At 42.0% G+C, this 22,144-nt stretch overlaps 1 protein-coding gene across 11 annotated transcripts in view; it reads left to right on the top strand.

Annotated features, from left to right (window-relative positions):
• Positions 1-22,144, top strand: part of ESR1 (estrogen receptor 1) — a 346,504-nt gene that overhangs the window by 86,142 nt on the left and 238,218 nt on the right. For 3 of the 11 annotated variants that reach the window (XM_070489347.1, XM_014827964.3, XM_070489292.1), the window contains exons 1-2: positions 7,756-7,912; positions 9,891-10,412. In XM_070489347.1, coding sequence (XP_070345448.1) covers positions 9,961-10,412 — 452 coding nt within the window. In that variant the 5' untranslated portion in view covers positions 7,756-7,912; positions 9,891-9,960. The other 8 variants (XM_070489511.1, XM_070489581.1, XM_070489019.1 and 5 more) reach the window with 8 other exon arrangements.

Here is a 22,144-nt window from a genome sequence, read left to right as displayed (position 1 = left end):
AGGCAATTGTACGACTTGAACTCTGGGCTCCCCATGGAAATCGAGGCCTAAGAATGTTGGGTTGAGGAAGGAATGTCAGGGACTGGGGCTGTGAAAGGAAGCTGAGCGAGTTGAGGACACACCTGTAAGAGAGAACACATCGGCCGGGCAGGCATCTTTCTCTGCTGTGAGTTTTGATTAGAGTTCTGGGTCTTAGTGGCGTGTTGATTAGGGCTGGCCTGCAAAGACCTCGAGCAGAAACAGGCTTGACAGCAGATAAGGATGAGGTAGAGATGTATTGAGGACAGGAAATTGAGAAAAAGGACAGGGTGGAGAAAAGGGAAAAAAATTACAATCTGTACAATTTAATCATTCATCAGTGTTTGGCATAAAAGTTTGTGGGATTATTTTTTTCTTTGTATTTATGGTACAAAAAGCTGCCGGCAAATGTCACTAAAAGTAATATCTTTCTTTGAGAATCAACCAAAAATTTGCTGTTAAATTCTTCTGAATCTTTGAGTGTTTATAATCTTATTCCCAATAATCTTTCCAGTTCTTTTAAGAGGCTACAGTTTTCAGGAAGATTAGCACTTTTTGATCATAAAGTGGTTTCCTTGAGAAGTGTGATGGCAAAATGGAAAGACACTTTAATGTCTTTCAAATTAGATTCTTTTGGAAATTGAAATGTATCAAATAAAGTAAAGCAATTAATTTTTTTGGTTAAAGGTATTACATTCCTCACATTTGTACAATTTAGCAGATACAAGAAGGATTTGAAGTTTTGCTTTAGCTAGAAAGTTCAATTCAAATGATATGGATATGTGTCAGACCTTAATGAACTGTCTTCCGAGAGTAATGAGTGGAAGGTGGATAGCTCATTTCTTCATCTTTTATAAGGCAAGTCATTTCTCTGAACACAAGTTTTTTCAATGTTTTTAACTTATATTCTCAAACACTTCTCCCCATTCCTTTCCTAGTGATTTGAGAATGTGTCTTGTTGCGTTTTCCAAAGAGTTGGGGATTTTTAAGACAGTAAGAATAGCCCACTGAGCCATCAAGATTATGTCTTAATTTGATTATGCTGATAGTGGCCCACACAGAAGAAGAAAGAATGCAGTATCCATATGGAGAGACGAGGGCTGGGGTAGAGAGAAGGATGCATCTTAGATTTGAAGACCCAGATTCTAGTCCAGCTCCTCTGGTTGTATGACCTCCAGCAAGACTCCTCTGCCTTTCTGGGCTTCAGTTTCATTATAAATACAATGAAGAGATTGGACTTGACAATGCATAAAGGGATCATCAATTATAATAGCCTATTAAGATAAGAAATGATAAAAAAAAAACTGAGTTGTTCCAGAAAATATGAATCTGCTTCCAAATTTTTCTGTAAGTTGTGGTTCTGAATTCTAGCCATGATATTCTTTCCTTGTGAGTTAAGTTATTGAGGAAGTCGGTCAACAATGCAAATATGATATCTAGGAGGGGCTTAAACATTCATTATTCAAATAGTATTTATTGGGGGCCAACTAAGCATCAGGCATTGTACTAAGCAATGGACTCATGACTTGGAAAAAGACAATCCTTGTGTATCTTTTTGTGAATTTAAAGATCAGTGAGAGGATACAGAGAAATACATAGGAAATTCCAACAGCGTGATAAGGGCTATAACCAGGGGTGTTTAGGGAACTCTGGGCATTCACAGGAGAGGCACTCAATAGGAAATCAAGGAAGGCTTCCTGGTGGCTGTGATGTCTCAAGGGAGACATGAAGGATAAATAGGAGTAAGTTTGATCAAGAGGGATGGGAGGAAGATTCCAGGCAGAGTAAATTGCGTATGTGAATATTTAGACACAGACAAGAGTCCAGAGGGTTTGAGGAACTTGAAAGTAATTCATTATGGCAGGAGAACAGAATCTGTGGGCGAGTGGGTGGGAACTGTGGAGAAAGCAGAATAATAATTCAAGTTCTTTTACTCTGGATGAAGGTAACTCCTGTAATGTGGAGAATGGATAGTGAAACAAAAGGGCTGGAAGCACAACTTGGGAGAGAGGATAGTGGCCTGAAAATAATGATGATGAGAAAAGGGAGTAGACTCAAAAGAGATCAAGGAGATGGATATAAAAAAGATTTGTGATAGATCAAATATAGGGAATGGGAAAGAGGGTCAGAGCTGAGGGCTGGATTTTTTTGGCTTGTACAATTACATGAACAGCAATGCCATTTGCTGAGATAGGAAACAGAGGGAGGAGTAGATCTGAGGAAAAGATAAGTTAATTTTGGAAAAGTTGAGCTTCAAATGGCTAGTAAATAGTAGGCACTCAATGAATATTTATTGAATGAATGAACATGCAAGTAAAAATGTCTAATAGCTATCTGGAAATGTGAATCTCCTGATCAAGAAAGAGATCTCAGTCGGAGATTTCTATTTTTACGTCTTCGATGTACAGATGAAACTGAAAACCCTGGGATTGATTGAGATCATCCGGGGGAAGGACTATAGAGGAGACAAGGGGGCCTAGGGACTGAACCCAGACAAATACCAGCACCTGAGCGCAGACGGGGCAGAGATGCTAGCAGAAGAAGCTGAGTAGAAGGAGCCATTAACATAGGACTAAACACTAAACCCCTAGAGGTAACCTCTGTGATGACAGACATACTTGTTTAGCTCATTTTTGGGGTGCCTGCTATGGATTGAATTGTGTCTCCTTAAAATTTACACAATGAATCCCTAAGCTCCAATGTGACCATCTCTGAAGATAGGGTCTTTAAGAGTCATTAACAAAGTCATAAGGGTGGAGCTCTAATCCAATAGGACTGTGGCCTTATAAGAAGAGAGAGCTCTCTCTGCTATGTGAGGACACAGGGAGAAGGCGGCCATCGGCAATCCAGGAAGCGAGCCCTCACTAGAACTTGACCACGCTGGCACCCTGATCTCAGACTTCAGCCTCCAGAACTGTGAGCAAATACATTTCTGTTTTTAAGCCACCTGGTCCACGGTATTTTGTTATGGCAGCCTGAGCTAATTAAGATAGTGCCCGACACTTGGAAATAGTCCTGGTAAATAGTAAGCAAACAATATTTATTTTATTGATTACAATTGACATATGACATTGTATTATCAGTATTTTTTGAGTCAATGGAATGAATGAGTCATTCCTTGGCATGCCCATAAATGTATCACTTCTCTGAAATGGTGTAATTTTAATTGAGGGGGTTGGGAGAGAGGAGGAGCATTGGCTAGCATGAGGGTCCTGGGTACTTAGGGAGAGTGAGAGGGAGCGGGTTATCTAGATGAGTGTGGTAACAAAAGAGGAAGAAAGACCTGAAAAGTCTCAAAATGCACAAATCTTTTTTTTTTTTTTTTTTTACCATTTGGCTAACACTGGTTCTGAAATTGGGTATGGTTCTTGGTTAATTATTGGGTGTGTGTGTGCATGTGTGTGCCTGTGTGTAAAGACCCTCCTTAACATTAGAGAGGACTATTTGAGTCAACGTGAAACTAGGCACAATCTGGATATTGCTCTCCACAGAGAAGTAATACCCCAAGCTGGCAATGAGATTCCTCACGTAAACAACAGATCCAGGAAGCAAGAGGGACACAGTGTAATAATAATTGAAATAATTGAAATTCTTTTATCACTCATGGTACTTATAGTGGAATTACTTTCTAAATTGTCTTCTGCCACATGCAATACAAGTAAATTATGTAGAAAGATTCTAAAATATTAAAAAATAATTTCTAAGGAAATGTAAGATGCAAGTTACTAAATTTTATTAAGCTGGTGAATTAAATCTGAATCACTGGCTGATTCACAATAAGGAGTAGCTGTTCTCCCTGACAACCCCAAATTCAAACTACCTCCATCAAATCCTGGGTGGGAAGCCAGGAAATGGCATCTGAGGTTCTCAGGGTCTGTGAGAATAAGGATCTTGGGCTCGATTCTTGGTTTACAAATTACGCCTTTTTTTGTTATTGTTTTGGAGTGGCAGTAGGGAGAAAAGGCTGTTTAGAAGCATAGTGAAGACTCTTGGTTCCATTTGGCTTTTCATTAACTTGTATTTTTGCAGGCTTAGGTAACAGGTGATCATGTAAAACCTGTTATACTTAAAAAGGTCCATGAAGAGAGTGTTGGTAAAATTCTGTGGCCTAGAGGGAGCTGATCCCAGGGAGAAGGCTCTGGCTGAGAGAAAGATAGCTCTGTACCTTGATGCCCTGGAAAGCTGCATGCACAGCACCTGACTAGTTGTGTCATTAGTTGAAAATGGGGTATAGGTGCTCCAATATATAAGAGGTTATGGTCCACATTCTGGGCCAGGAGGCAAAATAAATCTATGGTGATAAAAAACAGAATAGTGGTTGTCTAGAAGGGCTAGGGGTTGACTAGAACAGGGCATGAAGGGAACATTCTAGGGTGATGGAAATACCCTGTGATTTCATTGAGATGGTTGTTGCATGGGCATATCCACCTATCCAAGCTCATTGCACTGTATGCATAAGACATGTGCATTTCACTGCATATAAATTTTATCCCATAAAACAAAAATCAAAAGCCAGTTGAAAAAAATCTGGGAGCTAATCAAAAGCCCTTAAAACAAATACTCTGAACTATTTTTAAAATGAGCAGAAAGTTAAAAGGAAAATTTTCATTTTAGTTCCACTTTAGAGGAAAATGAATGGTGTCAAATAAATGCTCAAAGACAAGCTCCCAAATGGGGCATTTATAATCAAAATAATGATCAGTTTGAACCTAGCTAACCTTCATGTCTCAGAGTGAAGGGACCATTTCTAGTAATATAAGCTATTTTGGAAATATTTCCACATTTATTTTCTTTCGTGTTTCTGTTGGAGGAATAATGTTTTTGTAAATGTAAAAAGCTTTTAATGGAGCTAGAGAAGAAACTATGTTTGGTCATAATATTATCTGGTTACGAACTAAAAATTCAGAGCTCTCTTGTGAATCACGCTGCCAAGAATTGCAGCCTTAACCTCCAGATTGTATGAATTTGAATTTTGACTTTATGGCCTCAGTCAGTATGGGCACACAAAGATCATCTTTTAGCAAAAACAGTTTTGAAAAATAGTAGAACATTACATGGGAAGTTAGCTTTCAGAGATGGTTATCCAGGTAGATGTAATATTATTTTATTCTTTTAAGAATCTGGATTAATAAATTAACCAATATTTGATGACCTAATATGACACAGTGCTAGGCAGTCAGAGAATTCCCAAATACCTCTATGCAGACCCTGTCCTCAAGGAACTTCTGAGCAGGAGGAGGGTGTAAAAAAATACATAAACAACTCTAATTCAGGGAAGAATGTAATAAATGCATGAGAAAACTCTAATTCAGGGAAAAATGTAATAAATGCACGAGAAATACCATTGGAGTTCAGAGAAGAGGAAATTCCCTTTGAATGAGGAACAAAGGAAGGCATTATGAATGGGGTGGCAGTTGGGCTGGACCTTAAAACAGGGTATGCCTTCCGCTGACAAGCCAGCAAAATGGGGACCATAGGCAGAGAGCATCATCAGGAAAGCTCTGAGTGCTTGGAGTGTCAAGTTTTCACTTGGCCAAAGCATAATCTACATGTCGGAGGAGAGACACTAGACAGGGTAGTCATAGAGGAAGCCCTGACTTTGAGGAAGCTATGACTCGGGTGAAGGATGGAACCGAGAAGATGGATCCTGAAGGAATAAAAACCAAGAAAATAAAAGACAGCAGAATCGGGGAAGAAGTGGGGGGAAGGAAGAAGCAGAGGTCCCGAGGAATCTCTTACAACAGGTAAGGTAATGAGGGGCGGAAGCACGGTCATAGAACCGGAAGGAAAAGGGACAGATGGCAAGGCTAGAATGCTCTGGAATATGACAGGCAAGGGAATGACAGCCCTCAAAGAAGACTGTGAAACTTTAATCTGGGTGACTGGAGGGACAGTGACGGTGTTCACAGATGGGAGTTGAGAGGAACATCATTTTGGGTGGTGAGAGAATGGTGACTCATCTTTTGAACAAGCCAGCAATGCCCAGGAGACTGCTGGAAAGCTGGGTCTGGAGATACACTTAGGGGTGGAGCTAGAGAAACAGACTTGATCCGTTTTCGCCTGTGAGTGCCAGGACGTCAGGGCAGGGTGTGAGGTCATCCAGTGTGACGGGGTGGAGAAAGAAGAGGAGAGAGCTGGGAGATGGACTGTGAGGTTGTTTGGCAGAAGCACTGGAAGAAAATTGGCAAGGTTCAACATCCTTTTCTACCCTCTATCACCAAGCCTGAGGGATGAATCTTACAAAGGAGAAGAAAGAGAATGCCGGAGAGAAAGTGTTCCAGAAAACTGCCTTTATTGGACATCTTGGAGTAACTTTGATTGTTAGCCTGATAATAATCAAAGTCTATGAAGAGAGAGCTAGACTTCCTGTCCTTCTTACACTCAAGGGGAAGATCTGCAGATTCCTCATCCTTTCTTTCTTCCTCCTTCCTTCTTTATTTCTCTCCTTCCTCTTCCCTTCTCTCTCCTCCCTTCATTGCACCATTTTGTTTCATTTTGGACGGGCCTCGTCCATGGGTGGCCACGTTGACCCAAACGAGGAGTTAGGATTCACCATCGTCACCCGCATACAAAGGGTAACTGGCTTACTTTTCAATATTTGACTTTATTGCTGATTGTGGAGAGGGCTCCTCTGTGCTCCGATATTATGGGCCTTTCAAAGTACAAGATCTATTTTTGCATTATGACATCATTAACATTTTTGTAATTTTTGGAAAAATAACTTTTTACTTCTTTCTTTGTACTGGTCTAAAGAGTCACTCATAAATCTCTTAGTAACTGCATAGGGTCCCATGGCCAGAGACTGGCCACTCCTGGCATTGCGATTAGGGTCATTTAATACCCAAGGCAGTGACTAATGTTTGGCAGCAAAGGGTCCACTAGGTGTCACATGTCCTGAAAGCCTGGGCGAGGGCGCACTAGGAGTAGCTTATTATCGTGTGTTAGTATCATGGTCTAGAGAAAAGTTGAAGACCAGGTGGATCCATGTGGGCATCGCTGGGGATTGAGAGCCCCCTTCCCATACTGACACTAGTACAACCAGAGAGCCTAAAACCAGTTTAAAACAAAGACACCCACCTTTGTCTTATCTCCATACTCCATACTTTTAACACTATATTTCTTTTGTATGTTTACAGAAAGCGGTCAACTGAGCTCTTCATGGAAAGGTTTGTGGGTTTGGTCGACGAGGTGGAGGAATATTATATTTCAGCTGGAAACACATCCCTAGAATGCCAAAACATTTATTCCAAAGTCTGGTTTCCTGGTGCAATCGGAGGCATGGCAATAGTGTGTCTGTTCAGAGCCTAGGGGCTAGGGCCAGCAAGGCATGTGATCCAAGTATATCCCAGAAGGCCTTTATTGTTAAATTATATTCTTCAGGAGAAACCGCCCATGTTACATTTTGTAAATTTGATAGCCGTATACTTTTGACTGGCATTCTATTTTAGCCGTAAGCCTATGATTTATGGCAAGCCCGTTCTCCCTCTTGCTTAGGGTGGCAGTGGAAAGCATGGGGCACTTTCCAGGCTCCCAGGATAAGGAGCAAAGGAGGCTGGAGTTTTGCTTCTCTTCAATAATGCTGACTCTAGCTGTGTCACACTGCTCCCCAGGAGCTGACAGCAAGCTTCTCCTCACTCCCCACTGCCATTCATCCAGCTCTGTGCAGCAGCCCAGCTGCTGCGTCTGCCGGGAGGGGCTGCCCAGCGCCCTGCCTACTGGCTGCTTCCCCAATCCCTGCCATTCCACACACAAGCACATCCACACACGCTCTGCGGTGCTCACACACGGAGCCACCCGCACATGCGAGCACATTCTTTCCTTCATTCTCACTGTCAAGCCCTTGATTCACCAAGCCCATGGAACATTTCTGGAAAGACGCTCTTGATCCAGCAGGGTAGGCTTGTTTTGATTTCTCTCTTTGTAGCCTTAGCATTTTGAGAAAGCAACTTACCTTTCTGGCCGGTGTCTGTATCCTAGCAGGCAGAGAAGGACTTACTGTTATCCATGGGTTGATGTGTGTGTCTCCTTTTTCTTCCAAGACTTGTAGGATTCTTTGTGCCATTTCTATATAATTTGGCAGGTTCAGATTCTTAAGAGCCCTAGGAAGTGCTTTTGCATGTGTTTAAAAAAGACATTTGCAAATTGGAAGTGTGATTTAAGAAAACGAAATCATCTGTAAAAAAATTGCTTTGGAAAGTAATGGTTGCTGGCCATAAAGAGAAATATCTGTGATCCACCTAATGTGTTTTTAACCCTTTCTTTGCTTATAATTTATAGTTACTGACGCTAAGCTCAATTTTAGCTTCATATGAAATCAGCTACTCTGCATATTGTCCCCAGATAGTCTGCTGTTCTTGTAAGAATTAGGTAAAACGTGTACTTATTAGTATAAAAATATCCAAAAGTATTGTTATTAGTAACAGCAACCTTGGCATCTTTAAATGCCATGAATAATTTGTCAGGTACTCTGCTGGGTATTTGGGATGGCAATTACGGCAAGGTATACATGGTTGTGTCTGATGATCACATCAGAGTCTATTAGGCTGGGGCAAAGGAAGTTGATGAAAAAGTATAAACTACCCAAGAATATGGGTGCACAGTATATTTACCCCATTTTTTGTTTATATATATGGTGTGTGTATGTGTGTATGCTTTTACTTTTAATTCAGTTCAAAACTTTTTCCTATTCCTTTTTATCTGGATATTTGATTCTGCATATCCCACCCCAAGTGAACCGAGTAGGTCCAGTTGTAAAATTAAAGAACAAGAAATGTGTCATTGCATTTTAAAATTTCTTGGTTAGACCAACAGTGTAACATAATTGCCAAAGATTTGGTTAATGAGCTGAGGTTATGTTTTGTCTGAAAAGGTCATATTTCATATTCAGTTTTCTGAAGTTTTCGTTGCATAACCTGTGGCAGGCATGAACACCCATGTGCGCCTAACCAAAGGTTTTTGTGAATCATCATTCACATGAGAATTCCTAGTGGGAGGAAGTACAGCACTGTGGTCCAACACAAATAGACAAGTCGGGCTGCGAGAACCTCAGGAGGTCCTGACCAGAAGGGACCGCTTTGGGAGAATTTTGCAGATAAGGAAACTGAGCTCCGGCAGCATTCTCCTGATGACAAAACGCATCTCTTGCTATACGTACACCTTAAATCTCCACCCCCTTCTCCCGGGATGCCTTCTGTCAGTCCATGCAGCTGCTAAATATAGCTGTCTGTGGCTGGCTGCATATGCAACCGTACACCCTATTCTATCTGCCATATCTCAGTTACAGAGTGGTCCTCCCCAGGGTCATTCTATGTACACACGCCATATTTCCAGCCAACTAGGAGAGTGAATCAAACAGAAAGAGAGACAAACAGAGATAGATTGGAGGCTGGCACGGGGCACATAAGGCAGCACGTTAGAGAGAGCCGGCCCCTGAATTAGTCTTCCGAGTAGGTTTTAAGCTCCATCTTCCCCGGACCACCTTTAGGAGATTGCTCTGCTCCCCCGCCCTCCGGCAGGGAAATTCAGCCTCCATCCAGCAGCGACAAGTAAAGTAAAGTTCAGGGAAGCTGCTCCGTTGGGATCGCTCCAAAACAAGTTGCGCCTGGAGTGAAGTTTGAGCCAATGTCAGGGCAAGGCAACAGCCCCTGGCCGGCTGCCCGCACCTTTGTGATGCATATGAGCTCGGGAGACCGGTACTTAAAGTTGGAGACCCGAGCCCGGGGAGCTGGCGGAGCGCGCTCGCAGGGCTGCACTTGCTCGCGTCTGGCCGCCCAGTGCCACGGGACGGCCGGCTCCGGGGCAGGGCCAGAGCTGGTGTCGCGGCAGGACATGCGCTGCGCCGCCTCTAACCGCGGGCTGTGCTCTTCTTCCAGGTGGCCGGCCGGCTGCTGAGCCCTCCGCTGTGCGGGGAGACGGTATGCGCCTTGCCCGCGGCCCCTGTCCATGACCATGACCCTCCACACCAAAGCATCCGGAATGGCCCTGCTGCACCAGATCCAAGGGAACGAGCTGGAGACCCTGAACCTCCCGCAGTTCAAGATCCCCCTGGAGCGGCCCCTAGGCGAGGTGTACGTGGAGAGCAGCAAGCCCCCGGTGTACGACTACCCCGAGGGCGCCGCGTACGACTTCAACGCCGCGGCCGCCGCCTCCGCGTCCGTCTACGGCCAGTCGGGCCTCGCCTACGGCCCGGGGTCCGAGGCGGCGGCATTCGGCGCCAACGGCCTGGGGGGCTTCCCGCCGCTCAACAGCATGTCTCCGAGCCAGCTGATGCTGCTGCACCCGCCGCCGCAGCTCTCTCCCTACTTGCATCCCCCAGGCCAGCAGGTGCCCTATTACCTGGAGAATGAGCCGAGCGGCTACTCGGTGTGCGAGGCCGGCCCCCAGGCGTTCTACAGGTACCTGCGCCGCCCACCGCACCCGTCGGGGTGGCCTCGCGCGAGCCCGGCCGGCGGGAGGGAGCGGGGGCCGGGGCCGCGCCGCCCCAGCTCGCCCGAGGCCGCAGGCCGCGGGACTGGGCACCCGGCTGCCCGGAGCCGCGGGACGGCCACCCGAGGGCCCGCGCGCTGCCCGGCCCGGGGAGGATTCGCGGATCTCGCGTTCTGACAGTTGAGTTCTCTCCCTTGGCAGCTTAAAACAAATTCTATTCTTCGCCCACTGCCGTCTGCGTGAGAGGCAGATCCGAAACCCTGTGCGCTTCCTAACCAAACAAATGTTGGAAAACCGTACAAAGCAACAGTTATTTGTAGGGGAAACCCCCAAAGCAAATGAACACAAGGCTCTTTGAGTCTCTGGTAAATGTCCCGCTTTGGTATTTCAGGCTAGAGGTGTTTGGGGTTAGCGGAGCTCAGAGTTTTATTTATTATTATTATTATTATTTTAAAATGTTGTTTTAATGTGCTCGCAAAGTACCTTTCATCTAGAAGTTCGGATTGGAAATATGCCCGCTATGATGATGATGATGGTGATGATGATGATGATGATGATTTTTTGGGGACGCTATTTCTAGCACCTGCTTTTCCCCCTCCTTCTCCATCCCATGTTCCAGTTCCAGGGCTTTCGGACTGAATTGCGCTCCTCAGGAGAGCATAGTGGGGTTGAATGGGTCTTAACAAGTTTCTGATTTCCAAGTTATCTGGCTGGATCCCTGTTGAAGCAGATTGCTGGCATATGACTTCTGACAGCCGGGAATTGATAGGTGTCCTGTGAGTTTAAAACATGCCATATCCAACCATGAGTGTTTTGAAATCCTCTCCTGCCAGCTGAGTTCCCTTTCTAGCCTACCAGGCAGAGAATGCCCCGGGAGCGGGATGCCGGGTCAGCTTGGTTCACCTTTCAGTCTCTGTGAAAGAAGCTTTGGCAGTCCAGGACACACGGGACGCTTTTGTGACTTAAGCGTCCATATTTTTTTTTTCCCTAGTAGATGTTAGACTTTCCTCCTCCCCACTTCTCCCATTTTCCTTTTGACAGTTTCTCCCTTCTCTTCCTGATGGACCTGGGGAGGGCAGGTGTTTGTGAATACCTGTGCCCTAGGCCACCGCTGGACGATACCCTGGAGTGGGTTTGGGTGGCCCCAGGGCGCCCACGTGGCTGCGCGCTGAGTTCGGCACTGCGTGAAGGTACACTGATGTCTGGACTTGCGTCCTGCCCTCACCCAGACCCTTCTGCATGGCAAGCTGTGGACCGTTTTCTAGTTAGTATTCTATGTCTAGAGATATTTATAGCAGAAGAAACAGGAGGAAAGTGAAGATTAGCCTCAGAGGATCCTGAAGGGCACACACTTGGGGTATCTGAACACATACCCGTATCCCTCAGCCTCCTCAAAGACTTCAGAGCATCCCGCAGCCAAGCAGGTCCAGCCTCAGTTATTACCTAAAAGACAAGCAATGAACGAAACTTTAAAAAGTTGGCATGTTTCAAATTAATTTCACTTGTTTTAATTCAGGGTTAAAATAGAAAGAGAAAAAGAATTTATTCTGCCCACTTTTTTAAAAGTGTTAGAACAAAATATAATGATTAAGTCTAATTCACACATTTTAAACTCCTTAATGTGAAGAAAGGCACTGGTATGATATGAATTCCATAACCTTATGGTGGACTCCAGAAACTATTTTCTTTTCCACTTAATTTTCAGTTCTTTTATTGCAGATTAATGCCACTGAAATTCAATGGGCACTAATGAGACTGCTCGTCGGTGGGTTATTTACTGCCTTGCTAATAATTACATGAGCATGGTCAAATGAAGAGGGGATCACATTTTATTCAAAATTGTTCATCATCCCAGTAGCAAATAATAGCACTATAATATGCCCCATCTTAAACTTTTTGCATTAGGTGATATTCAAATACTTTTAGAATAATGAAAAAAATGACATGGAACTTTTAAAAGTAAAGTAGAAAACTCACACAAATGGGATTCTGTGTGGAAATTCAGTTTTAGAATGATTTTTCCCTTATAGTTTATTTCCCGTAACATCCTTCCTTTTTTGTTTGAATTCTGCATCTTATTACTCAGAGAGGGAGGGAAGCATCTACACAAGTGTGGTTTCAAATAGACAAATGTTATTTAATAATTTTCCCTCTCAGTTTTCCTGCTTGAATAACTGGGTAAAAAGAAAAGAATTGATTCGACTCTTTTAAGAACTTTTAACTTTCTTAAGTAGTTATCAAAAGTTTTGGGGGCCGAAAGCAGTGTTTCAAACTGCTTGCCATAACCCAGAGTATCAGGAAATCCGTTTAGTGAGTCTAGAACATTTTTTTAAAGGAATAAAAGAGAAAAGAATATGAGAAAATACTGGAAGGGCATAATATTTAGTAAGGGGGGGTTTTGTTTCTTGAAAATTTGTTTTAATTTAACATGCTTGTGTGTGCCGACTGTGATATAAAATGTATTTCTTACTGTGGGTTGAGGTCAAAGAAGTTGAAAGCTACTAGCGTAAAATCTTACACTTAGTAGAAAACAAAAAATTTATGTAAGTGGCTGGTCGTTTTATCTACACAAACCAAAAAGCTATTTTGATCATCTTTATTTTATTTTTCTCCTATAAATTAGCTAGTGTTTTTAGGTCAGTTAGATTAAGCTGAACTATTTCTGATTCTTAACTTTTCCATTTGTAAAATTGTCCGCCTGAATGTCCCACTGGGTTGTTCAGCAAATTTACGTGAAGTTCGCATCATTTACCGTTAAGATGCTATGGCAACTTTCTTCAATTGGCCACAATTTGCAGCTGTATCTTTGTATGAAGAAATGTAATACATAAAAATACCCTGGACATATAATAATGTGAGAAAGATTGTTACATGTCCCCAAAAATTGTTATTAAGAGGGAATAAATTTGTAAATAGGCACGCTGTGACTTTGCAAGATGAATCTGACCTGAAATTTCATGATGAAGGCAACTGGGAATCATCTTATCCTGGGTTCCTTTTTAGAGTTCAAACAACTTAGTAAGTTTGAATACAACTAAAGATGAACCTTAATTATATCCACCATGAATTTTAAAATTCAAATTAAGTATTTAATGCTCCCTGCTTATTTTAATTTTATTACTCAATATTCTTAAGGGCAAATTTGCCCACTTCTCCAAAAAACTTGACAAACGCACAAACCTTTTGCATCAGAGTCAATGCCCTCTAATTTGTATACTGGCTGTATGCATATTTCGAATCACTAACTTATCCACGGGTGACTGAAACTACTTCTCCACCTTGAACAAGGCTTACCTCTAGGGAGAGATTTGAATGGCTCATTTTCAAGTTTCCAATCATTCTTTCCTTGTACTTAGGTGTTATTTTAGCACGCTTTTCTTTCTGTTCTTGCATTTTTCATTCATTTAAATTGTTACTGTTTGCCTGCCACTTTGGGTTCGTCTGCGAATAGTTCAAGAAGCCACAGATTGCCTTGAGATTCAGTGTATTTTAGGTTGAAAACGAATCACATCTCCGATCCCCATTTCATTTTCACCTACTCCATGTGGCTTGTACCTGTTTGGTAAAAAGCGCCTGAAAGATAATTGCCACTTATTCTAATCTTCTTTCACGTGCTCAGTTCATTTAGACCCCTGGATTACTTTTGTGAATCTATTTAGGAAGTGACATTCCTAATTTGGGAAAACTGAGGTTCAGCATTTTGGTTTCTTATTGTTTTAAGGATCTAAAAGACAGGGGCAAGAAATTGACAATAGCAAGAAAAATAGGTATCAGGAAAAACTATAAAAGATGTCAAATTTTCCATTAATGATAAGACATTAGTGATTTTGTCAAGTTGGTTAGTTTGTGTGAAAGTGTACATAAGCTATACAAGCATTCAATATTTTATTTTTTTCACATTAATATTTGTTCTGGTGCTTTTGTAAGCTAGAAAAACAGTAGGGAAGAACAGATTTAAGTTTTCAGGAGTTTCATTACAAATATAGAATGATGATAATGAAATCTTTTTCTGTGGAAGCCAAATTTAAATAAAATCTTTATCACCATCTACAATAGTTGTTTGCAGCCTGAGTTGTCATAAAGAACACTTATTTTATAGATATGTTTTTCAAAAGTCAAAACCCTGATTATGTGAAAATAGTTTTACACAAGGAAATATATGAATTTTAATTATGTTTTTTCTAAAATGCAAACTCAGCACAAAACTCCTACATCTAACTCTTCCCTGTGACTTCAGGATTATTTTTACTGTAACTTTAGAAGAACACAGTGGGGAGATGAACGGGCTAAGCGTATTGCCTTCTTTTCCAGGATGCATTACATGGATAGGGCGAATTAGTCATTTAGCTTAATTCCAAGTCTCAGTTTGCTTTTCGAAGAAAGAAAAACAGAGTGGCCATAACTGTTTAGAACCAAAATGCATCCTCCAGAAAAACGTGCTGTATAAATCTCCCAAATACACCCACTTGAACACAAACCAAACAAAGTGAAAGTGTACAGGATTTCTTAGAAAGGAAGCTGAGTATCAAAGTCATCGGATAGTTTTATTTCATATTTTAAACTCTGCCAATGAATTGATGGATCGTGTCATTTTAGTAAAAGTTGTGTCTGAGCTGTCGCCTACTCCATCCTTAAAACATCCCCTTAAGACGTGAGTTATGTTCTGACGGCTGTCAGAAATCTGAGGAGTGAAGTGGGCTGGAGGGGAAGGGGAGCACCTTTATGATCTTCTTGATCTCATGAGGGAAGAAACCACACTTGCTGAGTTCTGCACGCTGAAGAATATTATTAGGAATTAGGAGAGAAGTTTTGCATTAATCAACAATAGTTTTGACTATGTGTATATTTTTAGACCTTATTAGAAATATGGAGAGGGGCCGGCCTGCTGGCATAGTGGTTGGATTTGCGTGCTCTGCTTCAGTGGCCTGGGGTTCCTGGGTTCAGATTCTGGGCGTGGATCTATGCACTGCTTATTGAGCCATGTGGCAGTGTCCCACATAGAAAGTGGAGGAGGATTGCCAGAGATGTTAGCTTGGCGACGGTCTTCCTCAACCAAAAAAATTAAAAAAAAAGAAAAGAAAAAGAGGAAGATTGGCAACAGATGTTAGTTCAGGGCCAATCTTCCTCATCCCCCCTCAAAAATAGGAGGATAGAAAGACAACTATTTTGTTTCCCACTAACAAAATTTTATGTAGTTTAATAAAGTATGCTTTCAAGAAGCTAGGTCAAATCAGGGTGTGACTGACTCCTATAAGTGATGGTGGATGATGGTGATTGTGGTGGTGGTGGCAATGGTGAGGAGGATGATGATAATGGTGGCAATGAAGTGTTGGTGTCAGTTTGGGTAGGTAGTGTTTCTGGACGCCTATTATATAGCCTGGAGACCTTTATCCTCTCCAGGAATAAAATCCTTTTAATGTACTTTGGTCGTTTTTGTGTAGTTATAATTTAAGTAAATAGTCAAAAATTCCAATCATGGCATTATTAGTAAAATTAATACTGTAAATCTAATAAGTACCTATACTTGGTACGCATAAAATTAAAAAAGAAAAATCCAGACAAGCCTGGATCTTTGTTTGTTTGTTTCTCCTCTGAGCTTTTCAGGGGGACCAATTGCGTCCTTAGTTTGCTCCCGTAACATCTTCTACTTTATCAAATATGTCATCTTTAATGAAATAGCAGGCTACTTTGTCTTGTAATTTTCTCCTTTATGGAGCTCCTGTGAATTATGCTTGGGGAAACTGTAGAAGTTCACTTAAAGTTGATAAAGGTCATTAAGAAAGGTTCAGGACTAGAGATTTCCAAACGAGTCTTCGAGAAAGTCAAATAGGGTTCTTCTTTTGGCAGGTTCCCCAAATGTTGTCAACTCCAAGAAGGCACATGACCTCTGCTGTGAATGTTCAGAATCTCACCTCCAACTTGGGAGCTGCAGGGCTGTCTGGTGTGAAGGCTGTGGCCCCACTCCCAGCCTACATCCTCCGGCCGAGCTCATTCTGCCTGTTCCCAAACCATGGCATGTGCAGGGCCCCAGCAGCCGACGTGCGTGTGACAGCCACTACTTCCTAGGCAGTTTTCCTGGCATCTTGACTCACTTTTCCCACAGAAAGACTTGGGATTTCTTCTAAGACCCTGAAAGTAAAAGACGATTCTCTTTTAGTTTCCTGCAACTAAATGATGTTAGAAAAACTAATTTTTTGCATTGGCATCCTTCCCTTTTCCTCCGCCAATCTTTTTTTTTTTTTTTAACCATCCTTTCTCATGTTTTCTTGTTTCTTTTTAGTGTTCTTTCCTTTCAACTTTTTTTTGGCCTCTCCTCCCCTGTCAAGCTTTCTTTTTCCCTTTTCTATTTTAATTGCTCCATCTGAGTATTATCCCCAGATTTTTCCTTCCACCTTTTCTGGTTTATTTCTTTGTTGACCTGTTTCATCTGTTATTTTAATGAAATTTGGAACAGGGCTCAACAGAGTTCTTATCCAGCGTGGGAAAGCCAGTGGTGTAAGAGTATGCCTTCATAACCCAGAGTGTCATTAACTATATTAAAAGTTTCAAAATTGATTCTTTCTGGTTTCTGGGGATAGAAGCTTAAAACAAAATCAGGAAGAGGTTTTCTCTTAGTGGAATTGCTTTGACAGCTCATTCATCATTTATTCATTTGGCTACCTCCTTCCAGACTGTGTAAGTCATCGATGACCAAGATGAAATAAAATGCATTTTTGTATTTCTAGCAGTTCACGTATCAGTGTTAGCATATAGCAGCCAGGAAATCTTATTGCATGAGTGAGCGAGATCCTAACAACTCGTTCTTCTGCATGAGCATTTGGTATGGACAGAAGTAGAAGAGCAGCCTTGGCTGTTGGCTACTGGTGGACCAGGTTCGGGAGTCCTAGATCCATATGAACTTGTACCAGGCATTTAAAGCTGACTGTAATTTCCCCCTCTGTCGATGAAAATGATTGTTTTTGAACAATCATAGGTGCATCCATGATTCATTTTACATATATCATGAAGATAAAATGTCATGAAGATATTTTAAATGGTGTTTTTTTTTTTTTTGGTTAAACTTTCACAGTGCAACATTGTTAGAAACATAATTGCTTTTAAGGGTCCTTTATGCTAACTTTGACTTCTGCTTTTTTTTTTTTGATGACCTTACAAATAGTTGTATTTATTTCTGCTGGAATATTTCAAACAATTTGGCGAGAAAGGATGTACCCTCCAATTTGAGTACAAGATACAATTTAGTTACATTGAGAAGTTATTTTCTTTAGTTATTGGAAAAAACTTGTGGGACCTTCTGAAGCCCCTTTGACTTCTAATAGGAGGAATCCCTGAGTACTGGTCTGAACAAAGGCCATGTCTTATTCATCACTGTATTTCTCTCAGCCCTTAGCAAAGTGCAGAGCACGTGAAAGTGCTGAGAAGCTGTCAGTTGCATGAATGGCTGGTGGTGGGCAGGGAGCACCAGTTACACTGAGGCGCTCAGGTCTCCTGTCTGGGAGAAAGGCCATTCAGAAAGGGATCTTTAGATATGAATGGAAGAATGTGGGGAGTTTGTGAATCCCCTTCCCTCAGGAATAAAAGTGGAAAGAAGGACTCCACGGGGTTTTCCAAGTACAGTCGATACCTGTTGTTTACGGGTTCCATATTTATGAATTGACCTGTTGCTAAAATTTATTTGTAAGCCCAAAATCAATACTCGTGGCATTCTTGGTCATTTGCAGACGTGTGCAGAGTGGTGAAAAACTTGAGTCATCCAACATGCACCTTCCCTGCTGTGGTCAGACAAGGCAATGCTCTGCCTTCTTGTTTCACCTCTCCTACTGTAACCAAGGGTCCTGTTCGAGGTCTAGCTAGTGCCATGTTTTTTGCATTTTTGTGCTTTTTGTGAGTGATTTTGCTGTTTAAAATGATCCCCCAAGCATAGTGCTGAAGTGCTGTCTAGTGTTCCCAAGTGTGAGAAGGCTGTGATGTGTCTTATGGAGGAAATATACTTGTTAGATAAACTTCATTCAGGCATGAGTTACAGCGTTGCTGGCAGTGCGTTCAGTGTTAATGAATCAACAATATATGTCAAATAAGATGTCTTTCAACTGAAACACACATGAAAAACAAGGCTATGCATTGATTAGCTGATGAAAATGTTATGACCAGAGGCTCGCAAGAACCTAACCTTGTATTTCCCGTAGGAGCAATGGTTCAGTATTCGCTAATTCACTGTTTGTGGCAACGTAACTACTACAAATAATGAGAGTTGATTGTATATAATAGAATGATTAAAGCCCAGGTTTGGGAGCCAGGCAGCTTGTGTTTCTGGCTTGACTCCTGCCTGATTGTAATCTCTGGCTCAATGTGCCTCAGTTTACTCATCTGTGAAGTGTCAATCAAAATAGAACCGACATCTTTTGGTTGTTGTGAGAATTCAACCAATTTGTGGTCTCAAGGGCTTGAAACATGCCCAGCGAAGAGCAAGCCATTATTTTTTTTATCATTTCTTTAGAAGAGAATTGGCAACTTTACACCAAAGAAGGTGAATATGCGAGCTCTGTAAGAGTCTGGAGCATTTGCAACTTCCCTGTATTTGTTTCTTTTGCCTTCAGGAGACCAACTTTAATACCCTATTGTAATTAGAAGTTAAACTTTTCCTAAAGGAAGCAGGAAGCTTGTATTTCTTGAAATGCTTACTTTATGCCAGGGACTGGGCTGGAAAAACAAAGCAGCTGTAATCAACTCCAAATGAGTAAAGATAAATAAATCAATAAAAAAGAGTGAACGATGTTAAGTATTGTGAGTGAAGCAATGCCAGAGAGGGAAGGAATGGAAACCGAGGTAAGCGGTTGATGAAGAAGCTATGATATACAGAGGGCAAGGAGGGAATTCTCTGTGATTTGGACAAAAGGAACACGGAGTAGGAAGAGGGACAGAAACGAACATTTCTAGAGCATCTACAAAGGTGCATTTTCAACCCTGGCTGCACGTTAGAATTAAGGACGATTTCAGAATCATCTAGATGATTAAAAAACTACTGAGACCTAGGTCATGTCTGTCTCAGCAGCTCTGATAATTGCTCCATGGTGGAAGCGGGAATAAGCAATTAAGAAAGCAAAACAAGACAAAAAAACTCCACGGGCTTTTCTCCCGTGCAGTTCACTGATTTGCGGCCTCCCAGCATTTCTATAAGTGTTATCATATTTAATCTTCCTAACTATCGTGTCATCCCATTGTGTGCCCTGAGGCTTTGCTGTGTTCTAACCCTGAGGAGGACCATCAATCCCAGGTCTGCCTGATTGCCAAGTCTTCATTTCCCTGAGCCACTGGGGTTTCAGCAGCAGAGGGTAACAGTGCCAAAGAGAAAGATGACAGTATCTTTAATTTCTACCCCTCATCTTTCCAAAAGAAGATTCGAAGTAGCCAGTTGCATTGGATGTTGACTAGATGCAAAGAAAGTAAACTGAAGCAGATTATGAGGCCGCCATACTTTTGCCACAGGATATGGAGAAGAAATGAGGAAAAAACCTAAAACATGGGTGCAAGTCCACACCCATGGCGATTCGCCTGCATGATTTAGGTTTTTGTTAAGGGTTTAGATAATTGAAGGTAATTGAAGCCAGCAAACCTTCCTCACAATGGAGTTCTCTTACCCTTAGTTCTTCTGATAGGTGCCTCGCACCAGACTCTAGAGTTGTTTATACAACTTTAAACCCCTAAATATCAGTATAATTGATTAATTGCACCAAATTTCCAGTTGTGTGTTTGGAAAGTTTTTTGGAGTCTTTTCTGTGGAGGACTTAATTACAGCTCTCCCCGTGTGCTCTTTTCTCCATGAAGTATTTGCAGAATTCTTCCTGCAAATAAAATGTGTTTTATGTTTAACGCTCTCCCCCTGCCCCCACCACTTTTCATTTTCAAAGACTCGTTTATCGATAAGCGAAATGGGCTTCCAGGCACTCCACCTTGGCGCGGAAGCCCGGGGCACACTTTGGTAAGGCTTTCCCACGTTGCTCAGTTCTCAAGGCTGCTCTTTTCCTCCTGAGACCCTGCCCGGAATCAGCAGCTAAGAGCAAGTCTTTGGAAATCTTAAAACATGTATAAATGCAACTCCTTGGGTTCGAAGTGAACATGGGTCTCTCCTAGTGCCCACATGACTTGAAATAAAGGTTCTAGGGGCCGACCCTGTGGCAAAGTGATTAAGTTCATGGGCTCTGCTTCGGTGGCCCAGGGTTTCACCGGTTTGGATCCTGGGTGTGGACATGGCACCACTCATCAGGCCATGTTGAGGTGGCATCTCACATGCCACAACTAGAAGGACCCACAACTAAAAAAAAATATACTGCGGGGATTTGGGGAGAAAAAGCAGAAAAAAAAGAAGATTGGCAACTGTTGTTAGCTCAGGTGCCAGTCTAAAAGATAAATAATAAAGGTTTTAGGCCCCACACAATGAGGGACTATCACCCCCTGACCCAGCGCTCTCTGGTTCTTTGCTCCTTGTTTTTGATGCTCAGCAATTGTGATTCATGAAAACCAAGTGGCTTGTCTATAACGAGTCCAACCCTCTTCTAAGAAGTCTGTGATTGACATTAAGAAATGACTAGCAAAGTTATCAGGTACCTTGTGGAAGCATTCACAGGTTCTAGCATTTTTATATTGAACAACCATAGTTCACAGAAATGCAGTATGAGTCATTTTCTAGTATGTCTTAAAAACACAGACAAGAAGTTTCTTCTCAAATGTCTCTCATGTCATTGTCTCCTTTCTTTACACATGGTCATGGCCATCTCTCTATTATTGCTGTAATAGGTTCCTTACTAGTTTTCAGCTGTTGAGCTCTCAAACTCTAATTAGTTTTTCAGTTTGCTACTGGAGCGTACTATCCAAAGTATACACTTGATCTGGTCCTTCCTCTGCTTAAAAGCCTTCAGTGGCTTCTCAGTCATCACAGAACACATGCGTATTCTGTAGTGTGGCATTTGAAGCTCTTGTAAGTTGATTCCAAACAATCTTCTCCCGTCACTTCATGAAGATCTTGTTCAAAACTGTATTTAAAAGGCACTTTCTTACTTCTCTTCACAGTCATCTCCATCTCTAACACGTAACTTTCTTCCTTCTTGTCCCATCCCTGTTAGGCTGATTCTGCCCAGAAGTCAAAGTTCAGCTCAGATGCCACCTCTCCCAGGTGGGTTTGCCACCTGGCATTCTTTCAGTGGTCATTGTGCACATATAGCATCTTTTTTGGTGCCTCTATTATAGAAATCACCGTAGAATGCCTATCCTTATGACTGTAGGTAGATTTGTCTCCCTCATCTGTTTAATAGTTTTCGTTAATTTTTAAAAGTAATTTAATAGAGTTTATTAATTAATGTAAATAGTCACTCTCTCAGTAAGCTTTATTGACTGTTGATCACGTGCTGACTCTGTGGTAGGTGCAGAGATTGGACACTGTCATCAAATTACTCGTAGTCTAGTGAGGGAGATGATAAGTGTATAGACAATTAAAAAACGGGAGTAAGAATTGTCATCGAAAAGGGACCACAAGGGGCATTGCAGAGGGGCACTTAACCAGGTGGAGGACTCCCTCCATGGATGCAGAAGTCCAAAAAGATTTGATGGAAGGAGGAGTTAGCCAAGCAGAGAAGGGTAGGTGAGGCTGTGAAGAGATGCTGCATCTTGTTCCCTGGTACTCCCTACAGTTTCAGCTCAGTTCCTT

The sequence above is a fragment of the Equus asinus genome, chromosome 1, assembly GCF_041296235.1.
Source record: "Equus asinus isolate D_3611 breed Donkey chromosome 1, EquAss-T2T_v2, whole genome shotgun sequence".
In the NCBI taxonomy this organism is placed as follows: Eukaryota; Metazoa; Chordata; class Mammalia; order Perissodactyla; family Equidae; genus Equus; species Equus asinus.
Note: the sequence above shows the minus strand (reverse complement) of the source record. Positions and strands in the feature narration are given on the sequence as shown.